General features: G+C 43.1%; 2 protein-coding genes across 2 annotated transcripts in view; one reads left to right on the top strand and one right to left on the bottom strand.

Annotated features, from left to right (window-relative positions):
• The window catches only part of DOCK2 (dedicator of cytokinesis 2), a 383680-nt gene that overhangs the window by 66905 nt on the left and 289654 nt on the right, over positions 1-27121 (bottom strand). The window contains exons 28-30 of the mRNA XM_036995173.2: positions 21120-21218; positions 18513-18607; positions 8378-8456 (exon numbers count right to left, since the gene is read on the bottom strand). Of these exons, the coding sequence (XP_036851068.1) occupies positions 8378-8456; positions 18513-18607; positions 21120-21218 (273 nt within the window). The remainder of the gene's footprint in view (positions 1-8377; positions 8457-18512; positions 18608-21119; positions 21219-27121) is intronic.
• The window catches only part of INSYN2B (inhibitory synaptic factor family member 2B), a 110030-nt gene continuing 106239 nt past the window's right edge, over positions 23331-27121 (top strand). Inside the window, exon 1 of the mRNA XM_017654977.3 lies at positions 23331-23541. The gene's annotated coding sequence lies outside the window, so the exon portion shown is untranslated. The remainder of the gene's footprint in view (positions 23542-27121) is intronic.

Below are 27121 nucleotides of genomic sequence, written 5' to 3'. Positions count from 1 at the left end.
CTTTCTACATGCCACAGCCAGTCTTGGCTAAAGACACATTATCAGGTATTTTTTGAGCATTTTCTATGTGCCAGCACTGTCGTCGTGTCGGGATAGGGCAATGGTTATATAGAGGGCAGTCTCTGCCTTCATGCAGTTCACATCCCAAGGAGGGAATATGCTTTCCTTTACTTGAAACTTCATCTTCCACAGTCCAAAAGACTAAGCCACTGCCAGGGTACAGAGAGCTGGCCTCCTGGATTGAGGCCCCCCTAAAGTCAACTCTTCATACAGAGGCCAGAAGGATCTTTTTAAAGCAAGTGAAAGCCTATCATTCTCTTCCTCGAAGCTCTCCAAAGGCTTCCTATAACTCTCAGACAAAGATCTCAAGACCTTGTTTCCACAGTAACCTTGCTTATCCAGACACACAGAGCAGGTCAGGTCTTCCAGTGGCCACTCCAACTGTCCTCTTCTTGGTGCCCCCATGACTTGCAGTTTCTGAAAATGTGCTGCTTTGGTCTGCTTAAGCCCAGAGCTCACACCTGCTTCCATTTAAGACCGGGATATGAAATAGCAAGCCACGGAAAGGCAAACCCTGGTCACAGAACATGGAAAGGGTTATTTTTAAGATGAGAAATTTTTGATTTTAGAAGATTTCAAAGGAGTAACCAGGATACAATAGGAAATAGATACATGGCAAAGTAGGTTGAATTGCTGCTACTTTTGAGAATAATTCCAGAAATATCCCCACATGTTTGAGTACATAAACATGTTGATACATGTGACAACATGGATTAGTCTTGAAAACATCATGCTTAGTGAAAGGAGTCAGACCTGAAAGGTCATATATTTTATGATTGCACTTTTATGAAATGTCAGAGTAGGCAAATCCAGAAACAGAGAGTAGATTAGTGATTACCAGGAGCTGAGAGGAAGGAAAGAATGGGAAATCATTGCAAAGATGCAATGCTTGGCTAAAGATGCATTATCAGGTATTTTTTGAGCATTTTCTATGTGCCAGTTTGAGTACACAAACTTGTCTCTAGCCTCTATTCTACCTGACTTAGTCCTTCAAAAATGTCTTCTTTCACCCCATTCTGGACTTTTTTTTAAATTGAGATAGAATTCATATATTATAACACTCACTTTTTAGAGTGAATGATTTCAGTAGTTTTTAGTATATTCACAAGGTAGTATAACCACCACCACTATCCAAATTTAGAACATTTTCATTACCCCACCCCTCAAAAATAGCCTACACATTTGCAATGATTTCCTGTTCTTTCCTTCCCCTCAGCCCCTGGTAATCACTAAACTCTCTGTCCCTGGATTTGCCTATTCTGACATTTCATAAAAGTGCAATCGTAAAATATATGACCTTTCAGGTCTGGCTCCTTTCACTAAGCATGATGTTTTCAAGACTAATCCATGTTGTCACATGTATCAATACTTCATTTATTTTTATTGCTGAATAGAATTCTATTTTACAAATAGACCACATTTTGTTTGTCCATTAACCCACTGATGGACAGCTGGGTTTGCTGTTATGAATAATGCTGCTATGACCATGTACGTACACGTTTTTGTGTGGACTTAGGTTTTCAGTTCTCTTGGGTATATACTTAAGAGTGGGTCTGATTCTATCTTGGCTTCTCTCCTTGAAGATCTCTGTGCACCATAAGACCACAGATACAGTGCCTCCTTTTCTTAGTGGATCAGAAATGGTGCCCTGTAGCATCTCACCCACAGCCCTTGCCTGGTTCTGCCCATGGGGCTCTGTGGGACCAAGTTTGGAACTGAGGGATGGTTGTCCTGTCAGTGGCTCTGTGCAATGCACTGAGAGGTGAGCAGGGCACAGCTAGACCCTGCTGGGCACTCATAATGTCTCTGCCCCGAAACCTCCTTGACTCTTGCCCTGGAAGAATCAGGACAAAGTGCACTAGCCTGGCTTTGCAGGCATCATTAACTTTCCAGTGTTTTCTCCCTGACAGACTTCCTGTTCTAGCGGGCTGCTCTAGTGCAGACTCCACATGCACATGAGCGACTTGGCCTCGCTGGCTTTGCTCGCAGTGGTTCTCACACCTGCGACACATAAGCTCTATTTTTTCATCACATCCCAGTTTTTTGAGACCCACTTCCTTCCTGAAGGCTTCCCAGATGGCAGAGCATATCAGGTCTGCTCAACCTCTCTGAATTTGAGTGGTGCTTAGTATGTGCCACCGGATTTGGGTCTGCTGTTCCCCACCTGGCCTTGTGCACACTCAGTTCCCTTGTGGTTAAGAGCACCAGCATCAGTGTCTCATAGGCTAGGAGAGGGACACCAATTCCATCTCTTACTAGCTGGGCTGTCTTCAGCTAGTTACTTGACCTTTCTGAGCCTCATTTTCCTTATGTGTAAAATGGGAAAAATAATGATAACTACCGTAAAGGATTCTTTTAAGTGCTGGATGAAATAATATGAGCATGAAGGTATCTGACATTCTCTTGGTACATGCCAAGTGCTTAGTAAATGGAGAGGTGGTACTACTGCTGGTACTGCTGGTCATGGAGTATTTGCATGATCTGTCTTTTCCAGTTGTAAGCTCCATGAGTACCAAGGGTCCTATTCCATTTATTTGAATCCCTAATGCTATATTCAGCATAATAGCTTGACTATATATATAGCTGGGCTCCAGAAAATATTTATTTATTGACCACTGCATTGTTACATAAAGTCTCCAGTTTCTTCAAAAGTTCAAGATTTTTATTTCCTCCTTCCCCCAAGATGCTTGGGAGCATTTCTACTAGGTGCCCAGCTCAGCTGGCTCAGAGACGTCACAGGAGCTTTAGCAACGCACACAGGTCCCTTTTCCCTAAGGAACAGGTGAAGTGATTCCTGATGGTAATTTAACATTTTGAAATCATAGGACAAAAGAAGATCAGAGTTAGAATAAATTTAAAGGTCATCTCGTCCAACTCCCGTATTTCACAGATGTAATCACTGAGGTCCAGATAAATTAGGTGACCATGCAAAGTCATACTGCTAGTGGGTGTAAGTAGAATTTAGTTATATTTAATTAATTCTCAAAAAACTTGTAAATATAATACACACATGGTAAGAAAAATATATGTTATAGAAAAGGTTAAATAATAAAAAGTTATTTTCTATCCTACCTTGGACCCTAGTCTAATTCAGCAGAAGAAAATGTTGTCAACAATTTCCTGGCTATCCTCCCCCCAATGTTTTATGTATAAACAAACATATGTATAAACATCTTTTTTTAATAGTCTGCTATATTTTGCTTTTTCCTTTCATCAGGGTGTCTTGTAAATGTTTCTATATTAGCTTATACAGATCTCCCTCATTCTCTTTTATTGCTGCATGATATTCTGCTATAAGGATGTACTTTAATTTTAACCCATTCCCTATTTATAGACATTTAATCAGACTCCAACTTTTTGTTCCTTAGCATCAGCGCTGTAATCAACCTCCTCATTTACATATCATTGTGCATGAGAGCCTATCATGTAGTATACATTCCCCGAGTTGGACTTACTATGACACAGGGTCTATATAGATTTTGTTGTTGTTTATTATGATTCTTGTTTGTTTCCACAGACACTGTCAGGTTACGTTCCAGGATTCCAGTCCAGCTGCCATCTCCATTATCACGGGCAACTTACCCTACCTCTCTGAGCCCCAGTTTCCTCACCTGGAAAATAAGGCTAACAGCATCTAACAAGGATAGTTAAAAGGACTGATTGAGGAAACCGCTGCCTAGTAAGCTACTCATTTTGCAATTTCAGTTCAAAAATCACTTGCTGAAGAAGCCTCCCCAACTCGCCTGGACTGAAGTAGATCTATTCATTATTCACCCTCATGCCACCCTGTTCACAGGATTTGTGACATACCTTAAGCAGAACTAATTTATTTTCTGTCTCCTCTACTGGATGTAAGCATCGTGAAGCCAAGAACCTCATCTTTTTATTCACTGTTGTATATCCAGTGTCTAGTGTTGTGCTCCGGGAAATGTTGTTGAGCCTAGGCCTCTTAGTGCATTATTGTGAGACCCTCACTAGAAACTATGAGATCTGTATTATTATTATTCCCATTTTAGAGATCAGGGAACTGAGGCCTAAGGTTAAATAAATTGCCCAAAGTCACACAGCTACAAATGGTAAAGGTGGCATTTGAATCCAAGCACATCTCTCTCCAGAACTTGTATTCTTTAACCACTCTGCTCTTCTGCTAAAATTGCTTTTCTCTTCCTTTCTCAGTTTTTGTTGATTTAGGTTTGGTGTTGGTTAAAGTTTCCACTCATTCATCTGATGTTTTATAGTCATTAGAGCAGAGACATCAAGGATTTTTGATCCTATAAGATTCTTTCTCAATGGCCTTGAATTGTTATTCACCCCAAATTCCAATTTAAAAAAAAGATTGTTGCAGAAATGCAGTCAGCAGGCCCTTCTCAGACCTGCAAAGCCACAGCTACCATGGCCATTCTGGGGATGCCACTGAATCTGGGAGAGAAAGATTCCACTTAAGGACTCAGGTTAGGAACATCAGGCCAGACAGTTTGTGGCCCTCAAGCTGAAGCAGGCAGGCCCAAGAAGCTGACCCCAAGTGTGTAACTTTCGGCCTGGTGGAGCCATTGCCCCATAAGCCTTCCTGTAGGGGTGCTATGGGCCTCTTTAAGGCTTCGCTGAGTGCTCCCTTTGTGTGTATTCTTCCTCTTTCATCTTTTAGCCATCATTGGTTACATTTCCCATTACAAAAACCAAGTTTGCTCTCCTTCCCCACTAATGGCTGGGAATATTCTGGAAGCTTTTCATTTTACAGGGTCTCCTACACAGGTTCAAAAATGATCCCAAGGTGGTCTGGTGCCTAGACTCTAATCCTGAAGTGCCTCAAGACCAAGGCTGGAATTACCAAATGCAAAGCCAATTAAAGTTTCCCAGGTAGAGAGAATGATCTTAGTAGCAATCAGACAGCTGCCTAAAATGAACAATTTTCTTAGAGCCAAAGAGTACATCAGGGTATAACCACTGATTCCTGGATCAATTAGAGTTTCCAACATGGAGAGTCTAATCCTACAGCTAATCATCATAGAGCTGTCTATAGCAGGACCAGCAAGAGCTAACCAGGACAGACAGTATTTCTGGAGCTAAGTAGAGCTGTCTCCTAGATTCAAAAGGCACACTGTTTCTAAGAGATAGTGCAGAAGAGTGGAAAGAGCTTGGGCTTCGCAGGCAGGCCTGGGGTTGAATCCCAGCAGCCCTACTTGGTGGTTAGATGATCTTTAACAGAAATGTGAACTACTTCTCTAAATCTCAGTTTATTCACCAGTAAAATGGGTATATCTCAAACCAACAGGGTTATAGCGAAGATCAAATGCCTTCAGTAGATGCGTAATAAAGGTTAGTCACCTTCTTCATCAGTTTGGATGTTAGAAGATGGATATACAGCCTACTATCAAGACTCTTAGGATCCCTGAGGGCAGGGCAGCATTCTGCTTTGCTTTTGAATTCCTCAAAGCATGTTGCCATAGCCTGGACCCATGAGAACCGCTCCTAAATAAAAATCCTTGCTGAGGTGAATTCAAAATCCTCTCACTCGTGTGAATGGATGTGAATACCAAGGCTCTGCACCCTGAAAAGGGCGTGGGGAATGCAAATTATTTTAGCTCCAAGCAGAAAACATCATTTTTGTAATCCCCAGCTCTTGTCTCCTACAGAGTGGCACCCACAGAGCTTCTTGCTTTTTGCCCTTTGAATTGTAAAACCACAGTTCCAGAAAAGATATTAGGGCTAATCTCATTGCACCTGCCCCTCCTCTGGGCAGCAGCTGCCAGGGCCAGCAGTGCTTAGTGATGGATGCTGTCCCTGCTGATATTAAATGCATAATTAATGAAACTGTAAGAAGGAAACAAGGCGTGTTCCAGGCAGGGCACAGAGAACCAATCCATTCTCTCGCGGGGTGAGGGGAATGTAGGATAACAAAGGTAAGGTTGAAAAACGATCCTGTTCTTGAGTATTCTTCAGTAAACATCTGTAGAAGTCTCATTAGAAAAAGACTTAATCTCATTTTGTAACGTTGGTCACTTTCCTGTATTACAAAGTCTTGTGGGTGTGACAGCTCTAGGCAATGTTGTGGCAACTAGAAATATGGCTCCCTGCTTTCTTGTTTACTGAGGACTGGCAGAGGAGTCCCCAGACCCGACAAGTTTAGGGCCACCATCATTATCATCAGTATCAGAATGATGACAATTTTTATTGTTATAATGAGCTAACATTTATTAAAGAGCTACCACGTGCCCAGCACTGTTTTAAGTGCTTTACAGGAATTAATTCACTTAATCTTTTCAACAATCCTATGAGGTAACTACTACTCATGTCATAAACTGATGTGTAGGAAACTGAGGCACGGAGAAGTGAAGTAATTTGCTTAAAGACACTCAGCTCCTAAGGGCACACTTCCCATGTACGATACTCTCACTTCTCTGGGCATCTCTCAGATGCAGATTTTCTTTCAGAGAAACAGGATAAAACTTACAAATGACATGAAGGCCTGAAGCTGAGCTTCTCTTGGAAAATATTCCCCAAGACCACAGAGGAGAGCCAGTCAGGAAACTAGGTTGAGACTGTAATTGTTGGTGCCCATGGAAAGGGAAGAACAAACCGGCTAGCAGTTTTAGACCCAAACTGCTGCACCACTGGCCCCAAGGTGTGTTGCTCCAAACTGCCCCTCCAAGAAAGCAATGACCTTATTAACTCCCTGGACACACTTGTAACTGTAGCCTGCAGGCATCTGGACACATTTGGAAGAGGATCCAATATTCTGATTTAAAGAGCCAGCGTGACATGTTTTTTTCTCATGTCAAAGATTCCTAACCCTCACCCAGACCCTGCTAGGCAGTCACCCCCAAGCCGTGGTGAAACTCCGTATGTAGCATGTGGCTAGGGGGGTGGTCAGTGGGCTCTGGCACCAGTCACTGCCATGCTGTAGTCCTGGCTCTGCACTGCCATGCTGTGCCACTTCAGGCGACTGACTCATCGCCCCAGAGTCCCAGTTCCTACCATCCTGCTGGCAGAACAATCATGGCAATGGTAACTAACTTGTAGGGTAGTTACAAGGACTGAGAAAGGCGATGCCCACAAAGAGCTTCTCATGGATCTGCAAGGACAAGTCAGCAGAAAATGGCATCTCTCCTTTTAATCATTATCATTGTAGTTCAATTGCTTGCCTTGCCTGCAAGGTAGTGGGAGAGAATCTATTCAAAGATAACGTTTATTAAATACTTATAGGATGGTGTTCTCCAGCCCAGGCATCTCCCCCCCTCCAAGGAGCTCTACTATGTGTTCCATGAGTACAAGGTCTTCTCACTCATGACCCTTATACACTACGAGAGGAAGGAGAGAAAACATGCATACAGATAAAACAGGAGGACAGTTTCAAACAACATTTAGTGCCATGAAGACACTACAACTGGCTAAGTGGTGATACATAATGACTGTGGGGTTAGTGGCCGACCCCTAGAGAGGACTCAGCCAGGGGAGGCCTCTCTGAGGAAGTATTAAATGGAAACTGCTAGGACCTTACAAGTAAGTTCTCCCAACAAACCAGTTGGCAAGCTTCAGTTCTGGGATAACCTACAGGTGAGTCAGCTGAGGCACGTGCACAGTCCAGGCCTTCCTGCTGTTGCTCAGTTAATCATAGGCCAAAGGACACTGACCCCAGATGAGCAGGCAGGAAACACCAGCACTCCATTTCACCAGCTACTCCCTAAGGCCTCACTGCAAGAGCTCATGGGGGTCAGGGACTTCCTCTTTGGGGGAACTGCTCTCTTACATCTCCAGCTAGAGGTAGCAGTCTGGACTTCTCCACAAGGCTTTGAAGAGTTGGTTCTTCTTGCCTGGGCCTTGAGCAGATGTGTCACTCTGTTTGCCCCAGGGACATACTTTGAGGCCCCCGAATCTCACAGAAGCTGCCAGTCCTGTGTGAGCACTAAAAGTGACTTCTGGAGGAATCAGGACATCACTGAGATGTACCAGTGAGCTGTATTTTTCAGTGCCTATGAGTGGCTGCCTTTCTAGGCTCCAGCAAACAGAAAAGAGAATGTGACACATTTTTAAAAAGTGGTGCCTGCTCATACAATGAATGAATGCCAAGTCTCTTCTTCAGCACAAGATACATTATACAGTCACATTTATATATGCTTGTCAGTTAATGTCTTTGAATCAAGGGCCCGGTTCCAAACTCTTAGTACTTCCCTCCCCGCCTACACCCTGCTGTGGAAACCCCTAGGAACACTGGAAACCTATGTGTGCTTTGAAATGTGTCTGCTGAAGTGGTCTGCCCAAGATGCTACAGCAGCCTTGCCAGGGCACCCCGAGCACACCTGGGGAGCCGTACACTCACCTGGAACTCAAAGTTTGTGTGTTCCAGGAACTTCTGGTTCATGGTTTCCGCAAATTTGTTGATAGCTCTCAGGAAGACCCTGGAAGAGGGGGAAAAGGTCACCAAGCCATCTGAGTTCCCCTATGCAGGCATCCCTTCCCACACCCCATACCAAAGTTCCTGCAGGGAGGGGCTCACAGACCAGAGGGACAGGTAATCTGATCCACCCGCTCACACTGTACACCTGGGGCCATGTTTGTCCTCAAGGATTCAAGAACTGTCTGACTTCCTTAGGAAATTTATATTATCTTTTTTTTAAAACTATTACAGGCTTATGGCAGAAAATCCATGCCATCCAGAAAGGCAAAAAGAGAAATTGCCTCCTCTAAAAACAAACAAACAACACACCACAAAATCCTAACATCTAGAGGAAACCATCGAGATTTTGATGAACATAATTCCAAAAAACTCCCTAGACATATATACAAAATGAACGATATTTGAAAGATAACATTTTGATAAATGGGGTTAAATGATAAATGATGTTTCATAGCCTGTCTTTTTTCTCAGCAATAAATTGTGTGTTCCTTTCAAGCCAGTGAATACAGATATACATCATCCCTTGTAATCACCAAAGAGCATTCCACTATATGAACGTATCACCGTTTATTTAATCAGTCTTTTACTGATGAAGCTCTGTGTTGTTTCTCATTTTTTCCTGTTAGAGTGTTTCAATGATCACTCTTCTGTATATACTTTGCACCTCCTAAATACACTTCTTCTCTAGTCTTCTCTATCAGATGACAGCACTTATCGAACGTTATGCACATTAACATTTTGGTACCTGTTGTCAGCTCCTTTTCTCCTGAAATGTCTTCCTGTCCATCTCTTCCTCCCTTGCTCCTGCCACGCTCTGCGGACTGGTCTGGCAGCCTCCGGCCTCTTGCCCCTTCCACCCAGGAGTGCCTTACCCTACAGGACAGCTCCAACTGTGCCAAACGCCCACCTCAATAGCTCCCCACTGCCCACAAACTTTTTCTCTTAACAAGTCAATTCCTTCCATGACTGGACCCAACATTTCTAGACTTATTTCTCACTATTACCCTGTGCTTCTGGTTGTTTCCTGAGCTCACAGCCATGTTCTTCCTTTGTCTGGAATGCCCCTCTCTTTCTGATCTCTTCAGGACAGTGTCTATTGCATCTTTGTTTCCCCAAAGGACAATCACTACGATCCCTTCCCAGCATTCATCATGGTCTGGGATGATTTGTTTGTGTGGCTCAATGTCTCTTTCACTAGACTGTACTTTCCTTGAAATCAGAGACTCCCTTGTGATCTCATCTATTCTCCAATCTACGTGACTTTGACTTCCGAACTTGTGACATTACCCCTGGCTTTTCCCCTGAGCTCTAGCTCTCCAGTCTATATTCTCACTTGGACAACAATCAGGCTCTCAAACATATGGGTCAAAAACTCAGCTCCTGTTGCCTGTCCTCTTTCTGTGGTCTTCCCATCTAAGTAAAGGGCAACTGCATTCTTCCAATTGCTCAAGGGGGAAAAAAGTAACTTTGGTAGCATCCTTGACTTTTCTCTTTCTCTTACATATTACACCTGGCCTGTCAACAAAGCCTCTTAGCATTACTTTGAAAATATATCCAGAATTTGACTATTTCTCATCACCTCACTGCCACTGACCTGGACCAAACCAAACCACCATCTTTTCTTTCCTGTTTTTTTACAGTTTGTCATATGCCCAAGTGTGGTCAAGTCTCCATTGTGTGTGTGTGTGTGTCTGTGTGTGTGTGTGTTTGTAAAATCTTAGAGAGCAGTGACCAGATCTTATGTGTACCACTGTCTATCATTTTTGATTAACAGTGGACAGTCAATAACTAGTTATCCATTGGAAATGTCCAGGGAAAATGCCTATTTAGCCTACCTGAGGCATAATGGAAAGCCAGTAAAGGAAGTGTTGATTTGAAGGTTATTGCTCTGGACAATAATTGGGGCTCAATTCTGCTTGGGAACCACTGAGAGACTAGATAGAATGTACCTGCACATCAGAAGTGTCCTCTCCCAGTGGGGGAGAAACCTGGGTTATTTTATCCACTAACACCAACCCCTCTCTGGTTAAAGATTGCCCCTATGGACATTAAGTCCCCAGTACTCCTGTCCTGTCCTGTAGGGGAGCTGAGCACTCTCTTGCAGCCAGAGAACACCAGAGAATGAGAGAAGTAGGAAGATCGTAGAGTGGATGGTAAATATGCACTGAAGCTGCAGGTGTATTTTGAATGGGCCCAAAGTTTGGGCAGGGCACCTATACATGTGCTACACGTGGCTTTGCTTATAAGAAACCCTGGGCGAGGTGTCCATCAAACACTAAAATGTTTGTTGAACAAAGAAGGCAATGCATCCTGGTGTAAGGATCACAAAATTTGTGCATACACATATACACTCACACTGGATGTGATTTCTTGCTTTTCCAACTCCCCAGCTGTGTTGATTAGGGATGTATTAATAACACCTTTGACATCTCAGTTTCCCTGCTTTAGTGCCAACATAACCCCTTTCAGGGCTCTGCTGCCGGGTTTAGTGGTGGATGCATGTGAAGTGCTGAGCACAGTGCCTGACAAAACGTAATGTGGAGGCGATGACCCCTTTGGGCCTCTTTGGTCGCTTCCTGCTTCCTTGCTTCCTTCTAAGGCAGGGTTGACCGCAAAATGGGCAGACAAGACAAAGTGCAACCAGCACCCAGTTCTGAAGCTGATAGGGGCCATGTGAAAACAGTAAACGAAAGTCCCACAAAATTCACCAGTCCATCAGGTTGTCAAAAAGTGAGATTTCTTTGGTTTTGCTATTCTGGCATTGGCTAACATGCCTTTGAAAAAAAAATCTGTATTTTCTCCTTAAGTATTAGTATCTGATTCCCCAGATGGAAATCACTGAATGGCTGTCATATTATGTATAAACATCTCAGAATCTCTACTATGAGACCAAAATGAGGGGTTTTACACATTCACAGCAGCAACAAAGCTATCAGTAGTTTTAGTAACAGTCATTAATTTTGATTGTCAGCCGAAACCTGTCCCCAGCGCACACACTCCAGTCTAGTAACCAGGAATTGATCAGCCCCCTATGCTGATGGTGGGGACTAGTGGCAGATGGGGGCTGGGGGCAGTAAGTCAAGTTTCCTCCCTTTCACTGAATTCTTCCACAACTACCCCCTGGGAATCAAAATATTACTTAATTTTGGATTGCCATGTATGGGTTTGAAAAAGGGTGTCTTGTCTTTTCTTAAAAAACAATTGTACTTAAAGACTAATATAGTAAAGTGGGTGGATTGAAAGCATACTCGATTCTTTCTATTACTCTTAATAATAAAACTGAATTGTTGAAACAAAGTTCATGATCAGATCTCAGTCTAACACTTCCTGCCTCTCATCCATGATGCTCATAGCAGGTGCTATAGAGCCTGTAACAGTCACAGCCACACCTACCAACTATTTGCCTGGCTCTGTGCTAAGTACTTTCCACGGAGTCTTTCTGTCTTTAGTTTTTCTTTTTTAATTCTCACATTAATCTCTCAGTCAGATTTTGTTTCCACTTTACACATGTGAGTTTAGGTGACTTTCCTAATAACCCAGCCAGCATATGAAACCAGGATTTAAACAAAAGTGTGCTGTCTTTAGAACCTAGCATTTAACCACTATGCTGTTCTTCCCTCAAGGAAATCTCTGTGATTCTGTTCAATCCAAGCTGTGAGGTCACCTTATTAATAGCAGTGATAGAAGTATCATAGTTATTGTTCATGTACCCTGTGCTTAATTGTAGTTCACTTAATTCTACAGACTGAAGTAGGTACTATGGTTATACCCATTTAGCAGAAGAGGAAAGAGATTAAATAATTTCCTCACATTCACATACTATATAATAAGCAGCAGGGTCCAGATTCAAACTCAGGTCTGTCTTTCTCTAAAAGCTTTACAATGAGCCCAAAGGGTATATGGGCACCCTTGAAGGCCAGTTTACATAGCCTTTGGCCCTGGGCGTGCTCCTACCCGTGCCCACCATGCACAGAGCCCCGCACACTTTATCGCTCTTATCCTGCTGCCCTGCCCACAGCGGACAGGTGAGGAACCAACACTAGGCTCAGGCAATCTTGGCCTGTGGGTGGCCAGTGGCCTAGGGGTGACCTGGTGGGTACCTGGGCTTGGAGAGTACAAATCAAATCTTTGTAGGCAGTCCTAAAGAACCTGGGCCCTGAGGAGAAGCCATTACCAGTTGATTCTGGGAGGAAGCAGAAGCCATATGCAAGAGAAATCAGCTTCAGAGAACAGGAAGAAGCTAGCAGAGAAGGGGCCAAACCCGAGGTTGGTATGCTGCAAACTGCTCCTCATTAGGCTTCACTGTGGCCCCTGGCCTGGATCCTCAGCTTCCTACCTGTCTGTGTGTGGCTGAACGAATCTTTATTGCCAGAGGCAACCAAGAGTCCCTATGTTTTGTTTCATGAGTTAGCCTGAATGCACCATGTACACTAGTCCTTGGACTGGATGCAATAATGGAAGGTGCACACAGACTCCTGCAGCTGCTGGAGGAAGCCTGCCTGAGGTCAGATTCCCACACCGTCATGCTTCTGTGCTGGGGCCTGGAGCTGGCTGCCGACCTCTGAGAATCTCACCTGCCTGATGTGTGAAATGAGCCACGTGTGAAGATTAAATGAGATGCAATATATGAAGTCAATGGCCCAGTGCCTTAGCACATAGGAATCTTCAATAAATGTCAGTTGTTGTTATTACATCATTAGCCTTAACTGCCCAGCCACCATGTAGCTCTGAGGCAGGAGGATTCGAGGCTAATAAAACTCTCCTGTGAAAACCAACCTATGCCCACAGATTGTTTGATGTAAATAAAAGAGGGTACAGGAGGTGGGCATGCCCTTTCCTGTGAGGATGCCTGTGCCCAAGGGAGAAAGCTTCTCTGAATCCCATTCGCCTTCCTGTTGTGGTTCATGAGATGTAGTTGAGTCTACTGGTCAAAACTGCAAGAGGAAATAAAATAGCTGGTCAGGAGAAGGGAGCTTTATTCCTTCCCTTGAGACAATGAGAAATCTCTTCTCCCAGAGCCTTTAAGCTACTTCCCTCACAACCCTCAAAAGCTCCATGCACCAAGGGGTCATAGTGAGTCAGCAGATTCCCGCTGCGTCAGGGCGCAGCTCACCCCCGTGGCCCCTGATACTTCTTGTGTAATTTGGGATTCCTGTGAGGATCTGGAATCCTGTGGCCAGCTGGACCTCTGGATTAGGTGTGCTGTGCTGGCTAAAGAACCAATGGAGAGGCCCCCTTCTGGGGGATATGTATGGGAAGAAGTGGGGTCTACAAAAAGGAGTAGGCGCTACAAATTAATGTCCTTAGGAGGAAGGGGAAGCGGGCATCAGAGATTTGCCAGCACACTGATTGAGCCATAATAGGACTGCTGGGCACTGCCCTACTCAACTTCCTAGGGTCAACTACCTACTATATGCCTGTTACGTGCTTAAGATAATGTTAGACCTTCAGATATATCACTGATAAAGGTGGACAAGATCCAGTCCGGATCTGCCTCTCCTGTGAAATATTTTGGGTATTCCCAGACCATAGGAATGTGGACATAAAAATAATAGCTAACACTTATGAAATGCTTCTTATATACCAAACACTGTTCTATTTTATATATATTATTTTTTTTTCATTTTGGCCCTCATAAGAGTCCTTTGTGGTAGGTACCATTATTAGTCCCATTTTACAGTGAGAAAAACTGAGTCAGACTGATTCAGTAACTTTGCCTGAGGTCACATGACTATTAAATGGTGGATGTGGGGTTTGAACCCTGGCAGTCATAACTCTAACTTCTCAGAAATTCTCTGTGCTCTGAACTCATTACAGAGACTGCAGCATTGGTTATATTTCTATGGGTATATTTACTATTGTACCAACTGGCCTATAAGCCCCCTGCCTTCTGGAACCACGATGTAAATGGGCCTGTCCACTCCCTAGAGAGAGAACCCTGGGTGCCCAGGAGACTCAATTAACATGTGTTGGTTGATTCCATTTAAAGAACTTTAGGGATGTGTATAAATTCCCAAGCCCCCTCAACATGTTGGATTTCCAGATATAGGTGCTGATGAATGAGGAGAAAGGATATTCCTAGGCATAATTTTGTTAATTTATAATATTATAAAGAACTTGATCATTTACAAATTAGATATGTCAAGTAAATCAGATCTTACTGAATGTTGCATCTTACTAAAAAGAAAAATGCTCTAACAGGAGGTATTTCTTGCAGTGGACATGTCATTATGTCTGCATACACAAGCAATACACAGCTAAGGAGACATTCAAATGTGGAAAACTCCAGTCCCTCTTCCAACAAGCAGATAAATTATATATGACTAATATATATATATACACATACATAAATCTTAAGTGATAATAGACAAAAACAGATGAATTATAACAATACATAAATAATAAAGAAAAAAGAAAGAATAAAGGGAGGAAAAGAAGGAAGGAAGAGAGGGAGGGAGGGAGAGAGGAAGGAAGGAAACTATAAAGTACAGACTAATCAACATATGAAGTTGCCTTGGCCATGTGAATGAATGGAGTTTAGGATGCATATATTTAGAGAGGAGAATGGTGTTCTGGGGAATAATGATCTAGGCTAAGCCATGGTGCATGTTCTGTTTGTCCAATTTACACTGAAATCTTCCACTAACTAGCTGCATGACCTTGGGTAAGTTACCTCTCTGGGCCTCTTTCAGTTATCTGAGCCAATAAATATGCAAGAGGCATATCTGTTTCATAGTAACTTCACTATTTTACAGGATGAAACAGTAGAGATTAAGAACATGGGCTCTGATTGCATAGCTTCCTGGTACTTATTAGCAACGTATCACTGAGTAAGTTACTCATCTACTCTGTGCCTCAGTTTCCTCATATATTAGATGTGGATCATAATAGTTCTGTATGATAAAGTTGTTGTAAAGATTAAATAAACTAATACATGTAAAATATATACAGAGCTATAAAGTATATAAAATAAAGGGTTATTGTATCATCTCTGAGGGCCTATCTCCAAAAAAGACTAAAGTCTAGCTGAGATTTCAGGATGAAACATTCCTTCAAAGTTCTTCCATGTGTTGCCCCTAAGATGACTGTAGGCAACTCAGAAGGGGGACTGTCCTGGGCAGGGCTCCAGCCTCTCTAGGTTCCCATCCCCTGACCCTGTATCAGTGAGGGATATCTGTGCATTTATTTACCCATCCATTATCTATTCCTCCTTCTGGTAATAACTTCTAGAGTTGCCTTTGGAAAACTCTTCCCCCTATCTCCCCCTTTGCTCCCAGACTTTATGATTTGTGGAGAAATAATTCTAGCTTTCCTAGTTTCAAAGGTGGGTCATGTGACCCAAGGCTGATGAATAGATTATTAGTGTCCTGGCCTCAGAGGCTGATGGATGGGCAGTAGCCCAAGACAGACCTTTGAAAATTAGTCTGGACACTTCTGCTGCACCTATTGAAGAAGAGGCTTTTTTTCATTCTATTGGGGTTTCAAATCCAACAAGACATATATCTGGAACTCCTAGAACCCATTTCCCCACCACAGAGAGAGCATCTGCCTAAGAATGAAGCCGGAAGAGGAAAGGACAGAGGTAGAGGCACCGATTCCCTACAGCCCTGTTGGAGCACCTGGACATGCCTAAAGCCTCACCTCTGGGATTCTTCAGTTGTCTGAGCCAAGACATTATCTTTTTGCTTAGGAAAATTGGAATTAGATTTCCTTAAAAATACTGATCAGTAAGTACCCACTGGATACACAGAGTTTATTTTACATATTTATGAATGTTAGGCTCCGTGCTAGGAGCTGGCAACACAGAAGGATAAACTAGACATAGTGCTCACCCTCAAAAAGGCCATTCGATAGGTGCAGACACAGTCATATGAAGAAATAATCACAGCACAGTGGATTAAGTGCTATAATATGGGTATGTATGGAAACAGAGAAGAGAACATTCTCCTTTCATGAGGGAATCCTAGGAGGACGCACAAAGGAAAGACTACATGGTCAAGGATTTGAAGAGGGCTTGCATGTTGAGTTTGGCCTAGAAGGGAGGAGAGCAATAGTTTATGTGAAGTCATAGAAGTATAAAATGGTAGATAACAATGAATACTTGAATGTATCTGAAGTATAGAGTGAGTCAAAGATGACTCACCTAGGTGTTTCATATAATTTGACAAAACTCCAAGACATTATTGACCAGCTGGCAAACAGTGAAGGGATTCACACACAGGTGAGAAGCTGGCTGCTACAATAATGCAAGAGGACTGAACACTGACATAAGGTTTGACCAGCTACATAATTTGTTCAACTCAGTGCACAATGAAAAGATGTCTCCTTATTCAAAAAAAGAGAATCACAACATGGTGACAACAGGGCATTAAGCCAAACATGGGGTCCTTCAGAATACAGGGCCCAATGCAGCTGTACAGCTTGAATGCCTAGGAAGCTGGCACTGACATAAGGTCTAGGGAGAGACCTGCCTTCATGGAGGTCTCCATGATGTGGTCTAGGCCCTATTCTCACCAATACTATTTAATCATTGCAAAGTCAGCCTCCCAGCTGTGTGATGAGAACAGGGAGCATTAGGAAGAAGAGAACCTGACATTTTGTTGCTGGGCTGATTTTCCTTCTCTCATCATAAGCTCCAGTGCATAGACAGACACTTCTTTCTGCATTGACTAACCTCTCTTCCCCTTCACCAGCCCCTAAAGCTGACCCCAGGAGCCTATGGGCAAGTGAGCCTATCAGGTCATATGGTTAGGCACATAGGTATCCAATAGTGGAAGACCAGCTTTTCAGAGGACAGAAAAATAAGGACTAGAGGCCACTTGGGCCTGGAGTCAGCTCTTAGGCATCCATGGGACAGAAATTCTCAGATGGTGATGATCAGTGATGACCAAATCACTAATATATAAATGTTTATAGTCTTCCTCTTTGCCTCCCTCTAAAGAGAATTCTGCTTTTGCCTCTTCAACTTCTCCTTTTCTTCTACCTTCCAGAGATACTTCTGTCTTTGCCAGCCAATTCTTGGCTTTTGCAATGTAGAACAAGGGAAATAGGTAGAGAGAGACAAAACTTCTAGCAACTGTAGAGTGAAGGGATTTCTATGGGAAAGACCTAAAACAAACATAAGAAGCCAAAGGAAAGGGAGAGAAAGGGAAGAGGAGCCAAGAATACCCAGTTTTAAAGGAGGTTGTGGATAAGAATTGAGAATAAGATTCTGAGAGAGGTGGGTAAACCATGGGATGTGAGAGAGTGAGATGCAGAAGAATGGAGAAAGGGCATATTAGGAAATATTGCTGAATATTATGATTAAATTTCATTTTGACGAAGTAATATTATTTGAGAGAAAGAATTAAAGACTGAAACTGCTTATAATTACTTTTATCTAATGCTGTACTGGGCTATGTGGGATCTGAGTTATACTTCGGTTATAATGGTTTTCTATGGCATGGTTAACAGGCATTGCATATACACACAGATATATATTTACCAAATAAGTCCATGGGCAAATAAATCTGTGAAATGTTGTATCCTAAATCCTCCTCTTAAAGAATCCCATTAGTATATTAAAAGCTCTGAGAACACCTCTGAGAATCCTCCTCTTAAAGAACCCCATTAGTATATTAAGAGCTCTGAGTACAGAAATTTAAAGCTGTTTAATCCAATGCTTCCTAAAGTTATTTCACTATATGTCACACAATATATTTTATTATTTTGAATAAATTTTAAAATATCATTTACTAAAGCTGACCTTAAGCTGTTTTGTCTCAAGAGTTCAGGGAAGGCTTCACAGACAAAGTATGATACTTTCACTGGTATTTGAAGAATAGAGAAGGTGGCAAGGAGCTAGCTCAGTACATAAAAAGACCTAAGGAGTGAAAAATTTTAGAAAAGAAGGTTCAAGATTGGTGAGGAGCTCCCCAGGGTTTAAAGAAGAAAGAAAGTATCTGCTCCACTTCAGTCTACTTTCAGCAGGGAGAAACTGTCCCCCTTTACCCTGACCTGTGCTCTTGAAGGTGATTGCTGGGGTGACACGGCTGTTAGGAAGCAGATGGCAGCTCACCTGTTCTGAGCCATACTCATGGCCATCCAGTCTACTGGATACACATTTTTCCCGATGAGGTCCTTGAACATGATGAACGTCTCCATCAAGAAGTCCTGAAACAGTGAAGCAAAACTCACGGGTCATCTTGTTTTGTAGGAACTGACTGAAGTGCCCAGATCTTGTTGGCTGTATAAATGTCTTCTGTGTTATTTTTTTGGCAGGGCAGAAAGGAAAGGGGCACAACCTCTCATTAAGTCAATTCAACTGAACCAAAATCGGTGGATTTTTAAATGGAAGCTTAAAGTTGTTTACTGGAAGACTTTCACAAATATAAGTGGAATGTGAATATGGAAGCAAAAACACTCTCAAAATAAAGCACTATTAATTCTGTCTTTGGGAGTCAAGAAGTAAGTGCATTCATTAATGTGGTGATTTTATAATCATCTTCCCAAGTAAGTATTTGAGAAGGAAATAATCTCCACTATATGAAAGCATCTCAGGTCATTGAGCAAACAAACTGTTATTGAAATGAACATCTAATTATCAGTACTGTAAACACAGCTAATTCATGTGTCACAGACACATGCATGGGCAAATCAGAAGAAACACAAAGGAACTCTTCTCCTCTCCTCTCAAGAGATTCAAAGTGGACCTCAACACAGCCCACTAGATTTTGCAGTGGGCTAAATTTTTCTCCATCTTTAAAGAACACAAATTTAAGACAAATCCAGATAGCAAAGACCATGACCGCTGGCACTGGGACCCTCCTGAGCTGGAGGAAATGGAGTGGTACCACCAGTATGTTTTAAGTAAAGTTTAAAATCCATAAGAAACCTGTTCAGAGTTCTTCCCTTAGCCAGTGGTTTTCGAATTATTTTAACAGCAGAATTCTTTGTTCAAAGAAAATCTTATCTGAAACCTAGTATATAAAATAAATGAAAGGAGAACAGCTGTGGTTGAAATATGTGCATTTGTGTGTGTGTGTGCGCGTACATGCACGTGTCTATGCATACATGCATGTGTTTATGCATGTGAGGCTGGGAGGAATGTAATTTGAAAATCACTGCTTTAAGCTAAATTGCAAAATTCTGGAAATGAGACTGGCTCCTTTCCATAATCTTCACTTCTAGGGAAAATTACCTCAATGCTTTAAGTCCCAGTTTCCACACCAGCAGAATGGGGATAATATCTTCCTCAAAGGGTTACTTTGAGGACTAAATTCACACTGTCTTCAAGATGCATAGCACAGAGCCTGGCCCATTGTAAGTGCTCATTAAATGGGTGATGAAGTTGGTGAATATTTTTATTCAACCTTGAGATTACCTGGGGAACTGTGGATCTCATCACAGTTTTGTTCCATTTTTTGTGGGAATGGAGAAGGCCTCCAGCTCAGTAGATGAACAACCTAGCTTCTGAATGAGGAGATGTAGCATGGTGTAAGGGTCAGAAAAGAGGTTCAGCTCCTCTCTCTACCACATACTAGCCATGTAGCCTTAAGCAAACCGATTGTAGACTTCCAAATGTGACTACTAACATCTACTCATCCTGTTGTTAGGATTATATAAGAAAGTATGTATGTCAATAAATAAGAATTCCTTTGTCTACCTTCCTTTTCACCAGTCCTTCCACTGAGGATCAAAAATTAGGAATCTGGAATCTGGTCTTTCTATATCCATGTCCCATGACATAGAGAACTCAAGGGGGCAAAATCCTGAGTTATTTGGCTTTCCTTTTATTTTCTGTATATCCAGAAAAAGGTTCCTTTTCTTGTCAATCCTACTGTAATAAGGAGACAGTCTCACTGCTGAATGGATGAAAGAGTAGGACATTGGCTTCCTAATGGTTACATTTCTGTGGGCTACTCTCTGAGGTTGATCCAATTTGGTTCCCTTGGTCACTCCAAGGAGAGTTGAAGGTGAGCCCCCAGCAGCAGGACTCTTGAATCCGGTACCACCTTGAGGGCAAAGGGACTGCCTGGGCTGGGCCACACGTGGAAGCCATCTGCAGCAGTAGTATGAGCTCACAGGCCACAGTCCTCAGGCAGATAGTCCTATAGCAAATGAGTCCTGGGAGGCTAGAAGAGAAGGGGGCTCAGGGACCACTTTTCTCTGTGTATTTATTATCATAAAATAATAATAGCTACCTTTACTTGACAATCAATATGGGAGAGCTACTGTGCCCTCACTTACCCCTTCATGATACTGTGATGTAAATGATATTATCCCCACTTCATAGATGAGTAAACTGAGGCATAAGAGAAGCTAACCTGACCACAGTCACACAGCTAGTCAGTGACAAATCTTGCATTCAAACCCAGGGCTGTCTGACTACAACACTCAGGATCTTAAGCCTGTAAATACCCATGATTCATCAACAAATATTTGTTAAGGCATATCTAGACTAGACATTCAGGTCTCATCACTGACATGGACTGAGGATGTGTTCCAGAAGTGATATATGCAAGCCTGAGTGGGAATGAGAAAGAGGGAATAACATGAACATGTTTGTAAACTTAGACACACACATATTCAGGTCTGTGGGGAAGCCTTCTCACCATAAACTCTTTAAGAATCAAAAGAGTGACATATCTGCCCCATGCTGGCCCACAGCATCCTGTAAACTCACCACAAGTTCAGAGCTGGTCTGGAAGGTCTCAATATAGAAGGAATAGTGCTGGTCACCCATCTGGTTTAAAATGGCTGTCATACATGCCACAAAGTGACTCTGTAAGAAATAAAGAGAAAAGCCATGAAATAGTGGAGAGAGGATCATGATTTTCATCTTCTCCATTTCCTTGATTTCAGACAAGAAAATACCCTAGCCATCCCAGGTAAGTATAAAAAGACCCCCTGTCTTTACCAGATTGGCAGGTGAAACTTCCCTATGAGGACATACCTCCTTATGGCTTATTTATGCACTCATTCTTTCAAAAGCATTTAATGAACGCCTGCTACATTATATCCCTAGGCCTGTATTAGAAGCACCAAATATAGAAAATAGGGCCTGATCCATAGCATCTTCAGCTGCTTGTATGCTGGGAAAACAGCAATATGTTGATGTCAGGAGAGCCAGTTTACATCAAGATCCTAGAGACCGTTTGATTTTCTGATAAATAATTTTACATGTCTAAGTCCCAATTGTTTCATCTCTAAAGTGGAACAATAATCCATCCATATCTACCCCCAGAGTTGTATCAAAAACTTCAAATGGCTCCTATAGCGCCTTGAAAGCACTGAAGTTCTCTGCAGAGGGACCAGTTGTTGGACTACCGTGAATCAGCCAGTGAGAAGTCAGCAACTACTGGGATCCAGCACTTGGTAAGGGCTGTGGAAGATAAAAGAAGGGAGAAGAGGTGGTGCCTGCTCTTCAGGAGCTCATGATCTAGTTGGGAAAGCAAGATGAACATCCATGAGGGAAAACAGTACAAGACCCTTTATCTGCAAAGCAGACTAGGTGCCAGTGGGATTCAGACAAGTGGGGAATCAATACAAGGACTAGGAGAAGAGATGGGTTGGAAGTATCCATGGGATCAGAGAAGCAAGAACCATATCCTTTCATTCACCAGAATACAACACCACAAACCTTTTTTGGCTTTTTCCTCCCAGATTTTATGAGTCTGTATCAGGGTGCATGTTCTGTTTGGGCCAGTTTCTGCAAGCAGCATTTGGGGAGATAGGCTCTAGAAACCTGGTAAAGGAAGTACTGGCCACAAACCCACTCGGGGTTGAAGCCACTCAAGATTGTTTCTTGCAAAATTCTACTGGGGACCCCATGTTAGCCAAAGAAGTCCCAGTAGGCTGGGTCAAAGGCAAGTTGTAGAAGATGACCTGCTTGGTGTGATGCAGGCATCTCCAGGGCACTCCACCGCTAAAGGGCGTCAGACATAATGCACACCAGAGAGGTAGGTCTAGAAATATTATGCTTGAACCAATAAAATGGGGTTGGTATCACAAACTGCTGTCTTTGTTTAAAAACAAAAAACCTCTTTGCTAAAATATATAATCACTATGAGAAAAAAATTTCCCCCATGACAGGTTTACAGTTTAGTTACAGTGGTGGAGGAACACCCTTGACATCCCTACGCATCTTCTGCATCCCTACACAGGAAGTTTTTTGGGTAACTGATTGTTCCTCAAGTTCACAGTCCCAAAAGTAACTCCTAAAGACACCAATTCTCATTTGCTTCTAGGTTCTCTCCAATCAGGGCATTAAGGATAGATGTTTTCCCAGTCAGCAGGACCAACTATGCAATTTATGGGGCTCGGAACAAAATGAAAATAAGGAGTGCTTGTTAAAAATTACTCAGAATTTCAAGACAGCCATGGGGCCCTTCTGAGTACCAGGTCAGGTCTCATACCCGGTGGCCACCACACTCATGCACCATAATTGATTTGAAAACATGAGAAGCTGGCAGAGAGTGGAAAGCTGGGACTGTCAGGAGAAACAGCAATGACACTACGTAATGGAGACCTGGAGCCTCTACACTGGGGCAACAGCCTTAGGCATTCAGGGAGCCAAACCCTCCCTTCTGGTCAGGCCCCCCGGGGAACTGGCTGGGGGTGGGGTGGGGTGTTGTGAAATTAACCATCCCTTCAAAACCAGGCAGAACACTACCATCACTGCCAACTTAGGCAGTTCCCACTTAAACCACCAAATGAGTTTTATTATTGCCTTTCCCTCCAGCCAGGCTGGATGCAAGAAAAGAGAAATCTCAGAGTTTGAGAGGTTTGAGTATGTGTGTGGGTGTGAGCACACACACGCATGTGTTTGCTGTACTCCGTCCATCTCTTCTCCTTTCCTAGAAGAATTCAGCCTGTGGCCACTAGAGGTCTTTCCTTTTCACATGGTAGCTGCCGTTCAGTTTGTTCGGCTTTTATTTATTCCTACGTGAGCAGACCCACTACACTTCTTGCATATAAACAGTGAAAATTACAGTATAAAGGACTTATTATTCCTTCGTTTGGAGTAACTCTGCTGCTGGCCAAAGCCCGGCTCATTTTGCAAGGAAAGGGAGGACATTCTCTGCAGGTAATTCCACTGTTTCAAGGTAAGAGATTTGGGTAGGGTTTATTTTTTTGTGATCGGTGGTCCTCTAAGAGAAAATGCTGTTGTCTCTTGGACATTAGTTTACTTTGAAAGCTTTCACTTAAATGAGTCCTGGGATTGAGCCCGTGTGTGAGTGCGTGTGTGTGTGGTGGTGTGTGGTGGAAAATCCACCATTGTCAAAACTGTAGGCTGCCCCAAATGCATAGATACGGAATGCTTGTTATTTCCAATGGCTTGATTTGAATTCGAAGGGGCAATAAAAGCAAAACGCTTTGCTCAAGTTGCCTGGAATTACCTTGAAAAGGTTGCATTGTCTTAAGCCTTGTTTAGAGAAACTTTCATGTTTCATTTTAAAAGATAATTAAAGGGGAAGGGCGTCCTGGTCCCCATCTAGAGGGAGTGACCATTTTATGAAAGAAACCAGTATCTTTTTATAAGGACTTGCTCTGGGTATCACAGTTCACTGATCAGTCAAAATTACTTTTACCAGCTTGTTCATTTCTTCGTTCTAACTACCATATAGAAAAACCCAGCTGAGTGCCTTTCAGTATGATTTGTAGTATGATGTGACTGAAGTTTGGACAAGTTACCTGCATTTAGCTGTTAATGACAAAATGACAGTGTTTTACTTTCAACTGGAAGTACCTCTTTTTTCCTACTATGGTGTCTAGCCCACTTCACTATCGAATCTGTCAGAAATCACACCAATGTGACTGACAGGTTCATGAAATGGCATGAGACACCAGCAGCAGGTTCCTATTCTGAAAAAGCTTCTCTCTGACATTTAAATTAAAAAACAAAACAGAAAAACAAAAAATCTCTTTGTCCTGCAGTGATAGACTGATGGAATAGCATTATGCTTCTCTGATGTTTACCTCTTTTTCAGGAGTACCCTCAACAGGGCAGTCCACCTCTTTGCTTCCTGCCCCCTTCCCTTTTTATAAGTTTGAGACCTTCTATATCCACCATGTTTTAAACAATTAGAAAGAGACATAGGAATTGGGGGTGGGGGTGATAATCAGACTGTATTTTCCCTAGCAACACAGATATTCCTAACACTGACATTGCTCAAACTTTGGGGGAGCCCAGTGCCTCAGCCCCATGAGCAACATGAAAAAACCTGAATGCTGCATGGGAGACAGTGGGGTGGAGGGATCCCCTGCAGTCCAGGCTAGTGAGAATCCCCTTTCTTCTCATCCCTGGCAGAAATTTTGTAGTCGACATATATTTACTACCAAGGCATGAGGCAGCCACTCATCCATACCCAAGCAGCATGCCAGGTGCCTGTCTGGGAAATTGCTTCTTAAAACAGAATACCAGAGGGACCTGCATATTAAATTCTGGAGAGAAATTATATCTGAGATGCTGGCACAAACCAGGCAGAGTCAACCTCGGCTGCATTTGGGGTGGCTTAAAATGTAGCTAATGAAATCACAGTGTGAAGAGAAACGGTTTGAAACTAGGTCAAACGTGTAAAAATAAGTGCAGTCATCACCGGCACTTGGCTGATGAGGGGCTACTTAACACCTTGAGTGGCGGGCTTATTTGCCGTATAAAACCCTCTTCAGTGATCTGCAGCGATCAACCCTCTGATGATCAATACTGATGGATTAATTCTGTCCATCAGTATGGAGGGGGGCGGTTCTTGCACACCTGGGAAAGAGTTGAACCTCCCAAGGAAAACAGTCGGAGTCTCTTCACTATGTGATAGCAAGAGGAAAAGAGAAACCCAGTACCACGTGGTTAACATCAATTAGCTGGGATACTGGGTAATTGCACCCAGGAGAGCAGTCCTCCCCAAATCCTTCTATTCCTTTGCATAAAAACATCATCATCACATTGATAAGGCCAGTAAAAACACCTACACACACACTCACACACACACACACACACACACACACACACACACACACACACACACACACACACACACACACACACACGAGTCAGGACCCCTGCAGGGCCCAGTGACCCTGGAAGAAGCTGTCAGTTTGCTCTGCCCTGACGAATGAACACAACAGGGTGGTGTCGGGGGAGAGGGGCATGGCTGCTGTGGATGCGTGCCCCACTCACCTGCGATTAGTGGGAGTGATAAGATCGCAGAGGGAGGGAAAAAACCAACTTCTGGAGCTTGCTACCTAAATGCCAACATTACTACGCGATACCAGCTGGTGACATGTTGCTATAGTTACTTCAAATAATGTGCATGACCAAAATAAAATAAAATATGGAAAGCGCCAAGGAAAGGAGATGAGGAAAGTTTGCATGCCAGGGAGGCTCACAGGGAGATGAAAAGTTCTATCTGTCTGGCCATCTATTTTCTTTGGAGACTGACAGTGGCCAAATGCCACTCTCAGCCTGCTTCTCCATTCACCCGCATGCCTGTGTGGTTATATAATGTATTTTTTTCTTGGGTGGAATTGACACTGTCTGTGTGGTGGATCTAGGACTGGAGGTGGGAGGTTATGGTGTCATGAAAATAAGGATTCTACAACCCTTTCATCTTAGAGCTTTGTCAGGCGGCTCAGTGCTGTAGTCCGTGGCAGTCTTTGGGGTAATGAGTGAGCATATTCTCCCTTAGCAATCATCAGGTTCTAGGCACTACGGGAGGCTCCAGGGTGCATCAGTGAGCAGGATGGATAAGGTTGCGCTCCAAAGAGCTCATTCCACCTGGTTCTGCCAGGATGTAGAGCATCAGAGTGGGGGCCTCAGAGCCACACGGCTCGAGTTCAAATCTCAGTTCTGCCTCTTCCTAGAAGTATGACCTTGGGCAGGGCCTTGTGGCTCCATGTCCTCCTCTGTAAAAGGGGATGGAAATATTCCTCACATAATATGGTTTTGGTGAGAATTAAATCAGTTTGCACAAAGCACTTAGAACACAGAAACCCCTCAGTAATTATCAGCTATTATTATTCTTGTCATTGTTGCTGACTCTGATCCAGAGAAACTACGCAGACTAGCTAACGGAAATTCCTGATGTGGGCACAGGCAATGTTGATTCTGTCCACCTACCTGTGACTATCTGTGGACATATCAAGTGCTTGCAATCACAGCTTGGAACAAACAGTTAAGTGCCTTTGACTTTGAACATGCCTTTGGTTAACAATATGCCCCAAGTCTGGCTGTTTAGTGAATTGAGTGTGTGCCTCTTGGAGCAGAGCATGCTGGGAGGCTTCTTTTATTTGGGGATAACTGCTGGCAGGTAGAAAGAGTGACAACAGTGTCCAAATTGTTCAAAAGCAAGAAATACAACTGTCTTCATCGAGAATTTAGTCTCCCAGCTGTTTGGCTTTAGGAGGTGCCTGTCTCTGTATGCAGTGACATTCTTTGGTTACCCAGGGATCCTGGTGTGTGGTAGAGAAAACCAAGTCACCTTCTTTCAGGGGGAAGCTTCTTAATGGGTACAGATACAGGGGTTTCATGTGTTCTGCTCCATGTCAAAGGCACAACATCACAAAAACACAAAAAGGTACCACTTGGGTGCTGTGTACCCTGGGTGCACTCTGATACATTTCATCTGTACAACATGGCAACTTTTACAGAGTTAGTGGTGTGCGCCCCTGCCTGACACGTGAGCATTT

Source organism: Manis javanica, chromosome 1 (assembly GCF_040802235.1).
Source record: "Manis javanica isolate MJ-LG chromosome 1, MJ_LKY, whole genome shotgun sequence".
NCBI lineage: Eukaryota > Metazoa > Chordata > Mammalia > Pholidota > Manidae > Manis > Manis javanica.
This window is presented reverse-complemented; position numbering and strand designations above follow the sequence as displayed.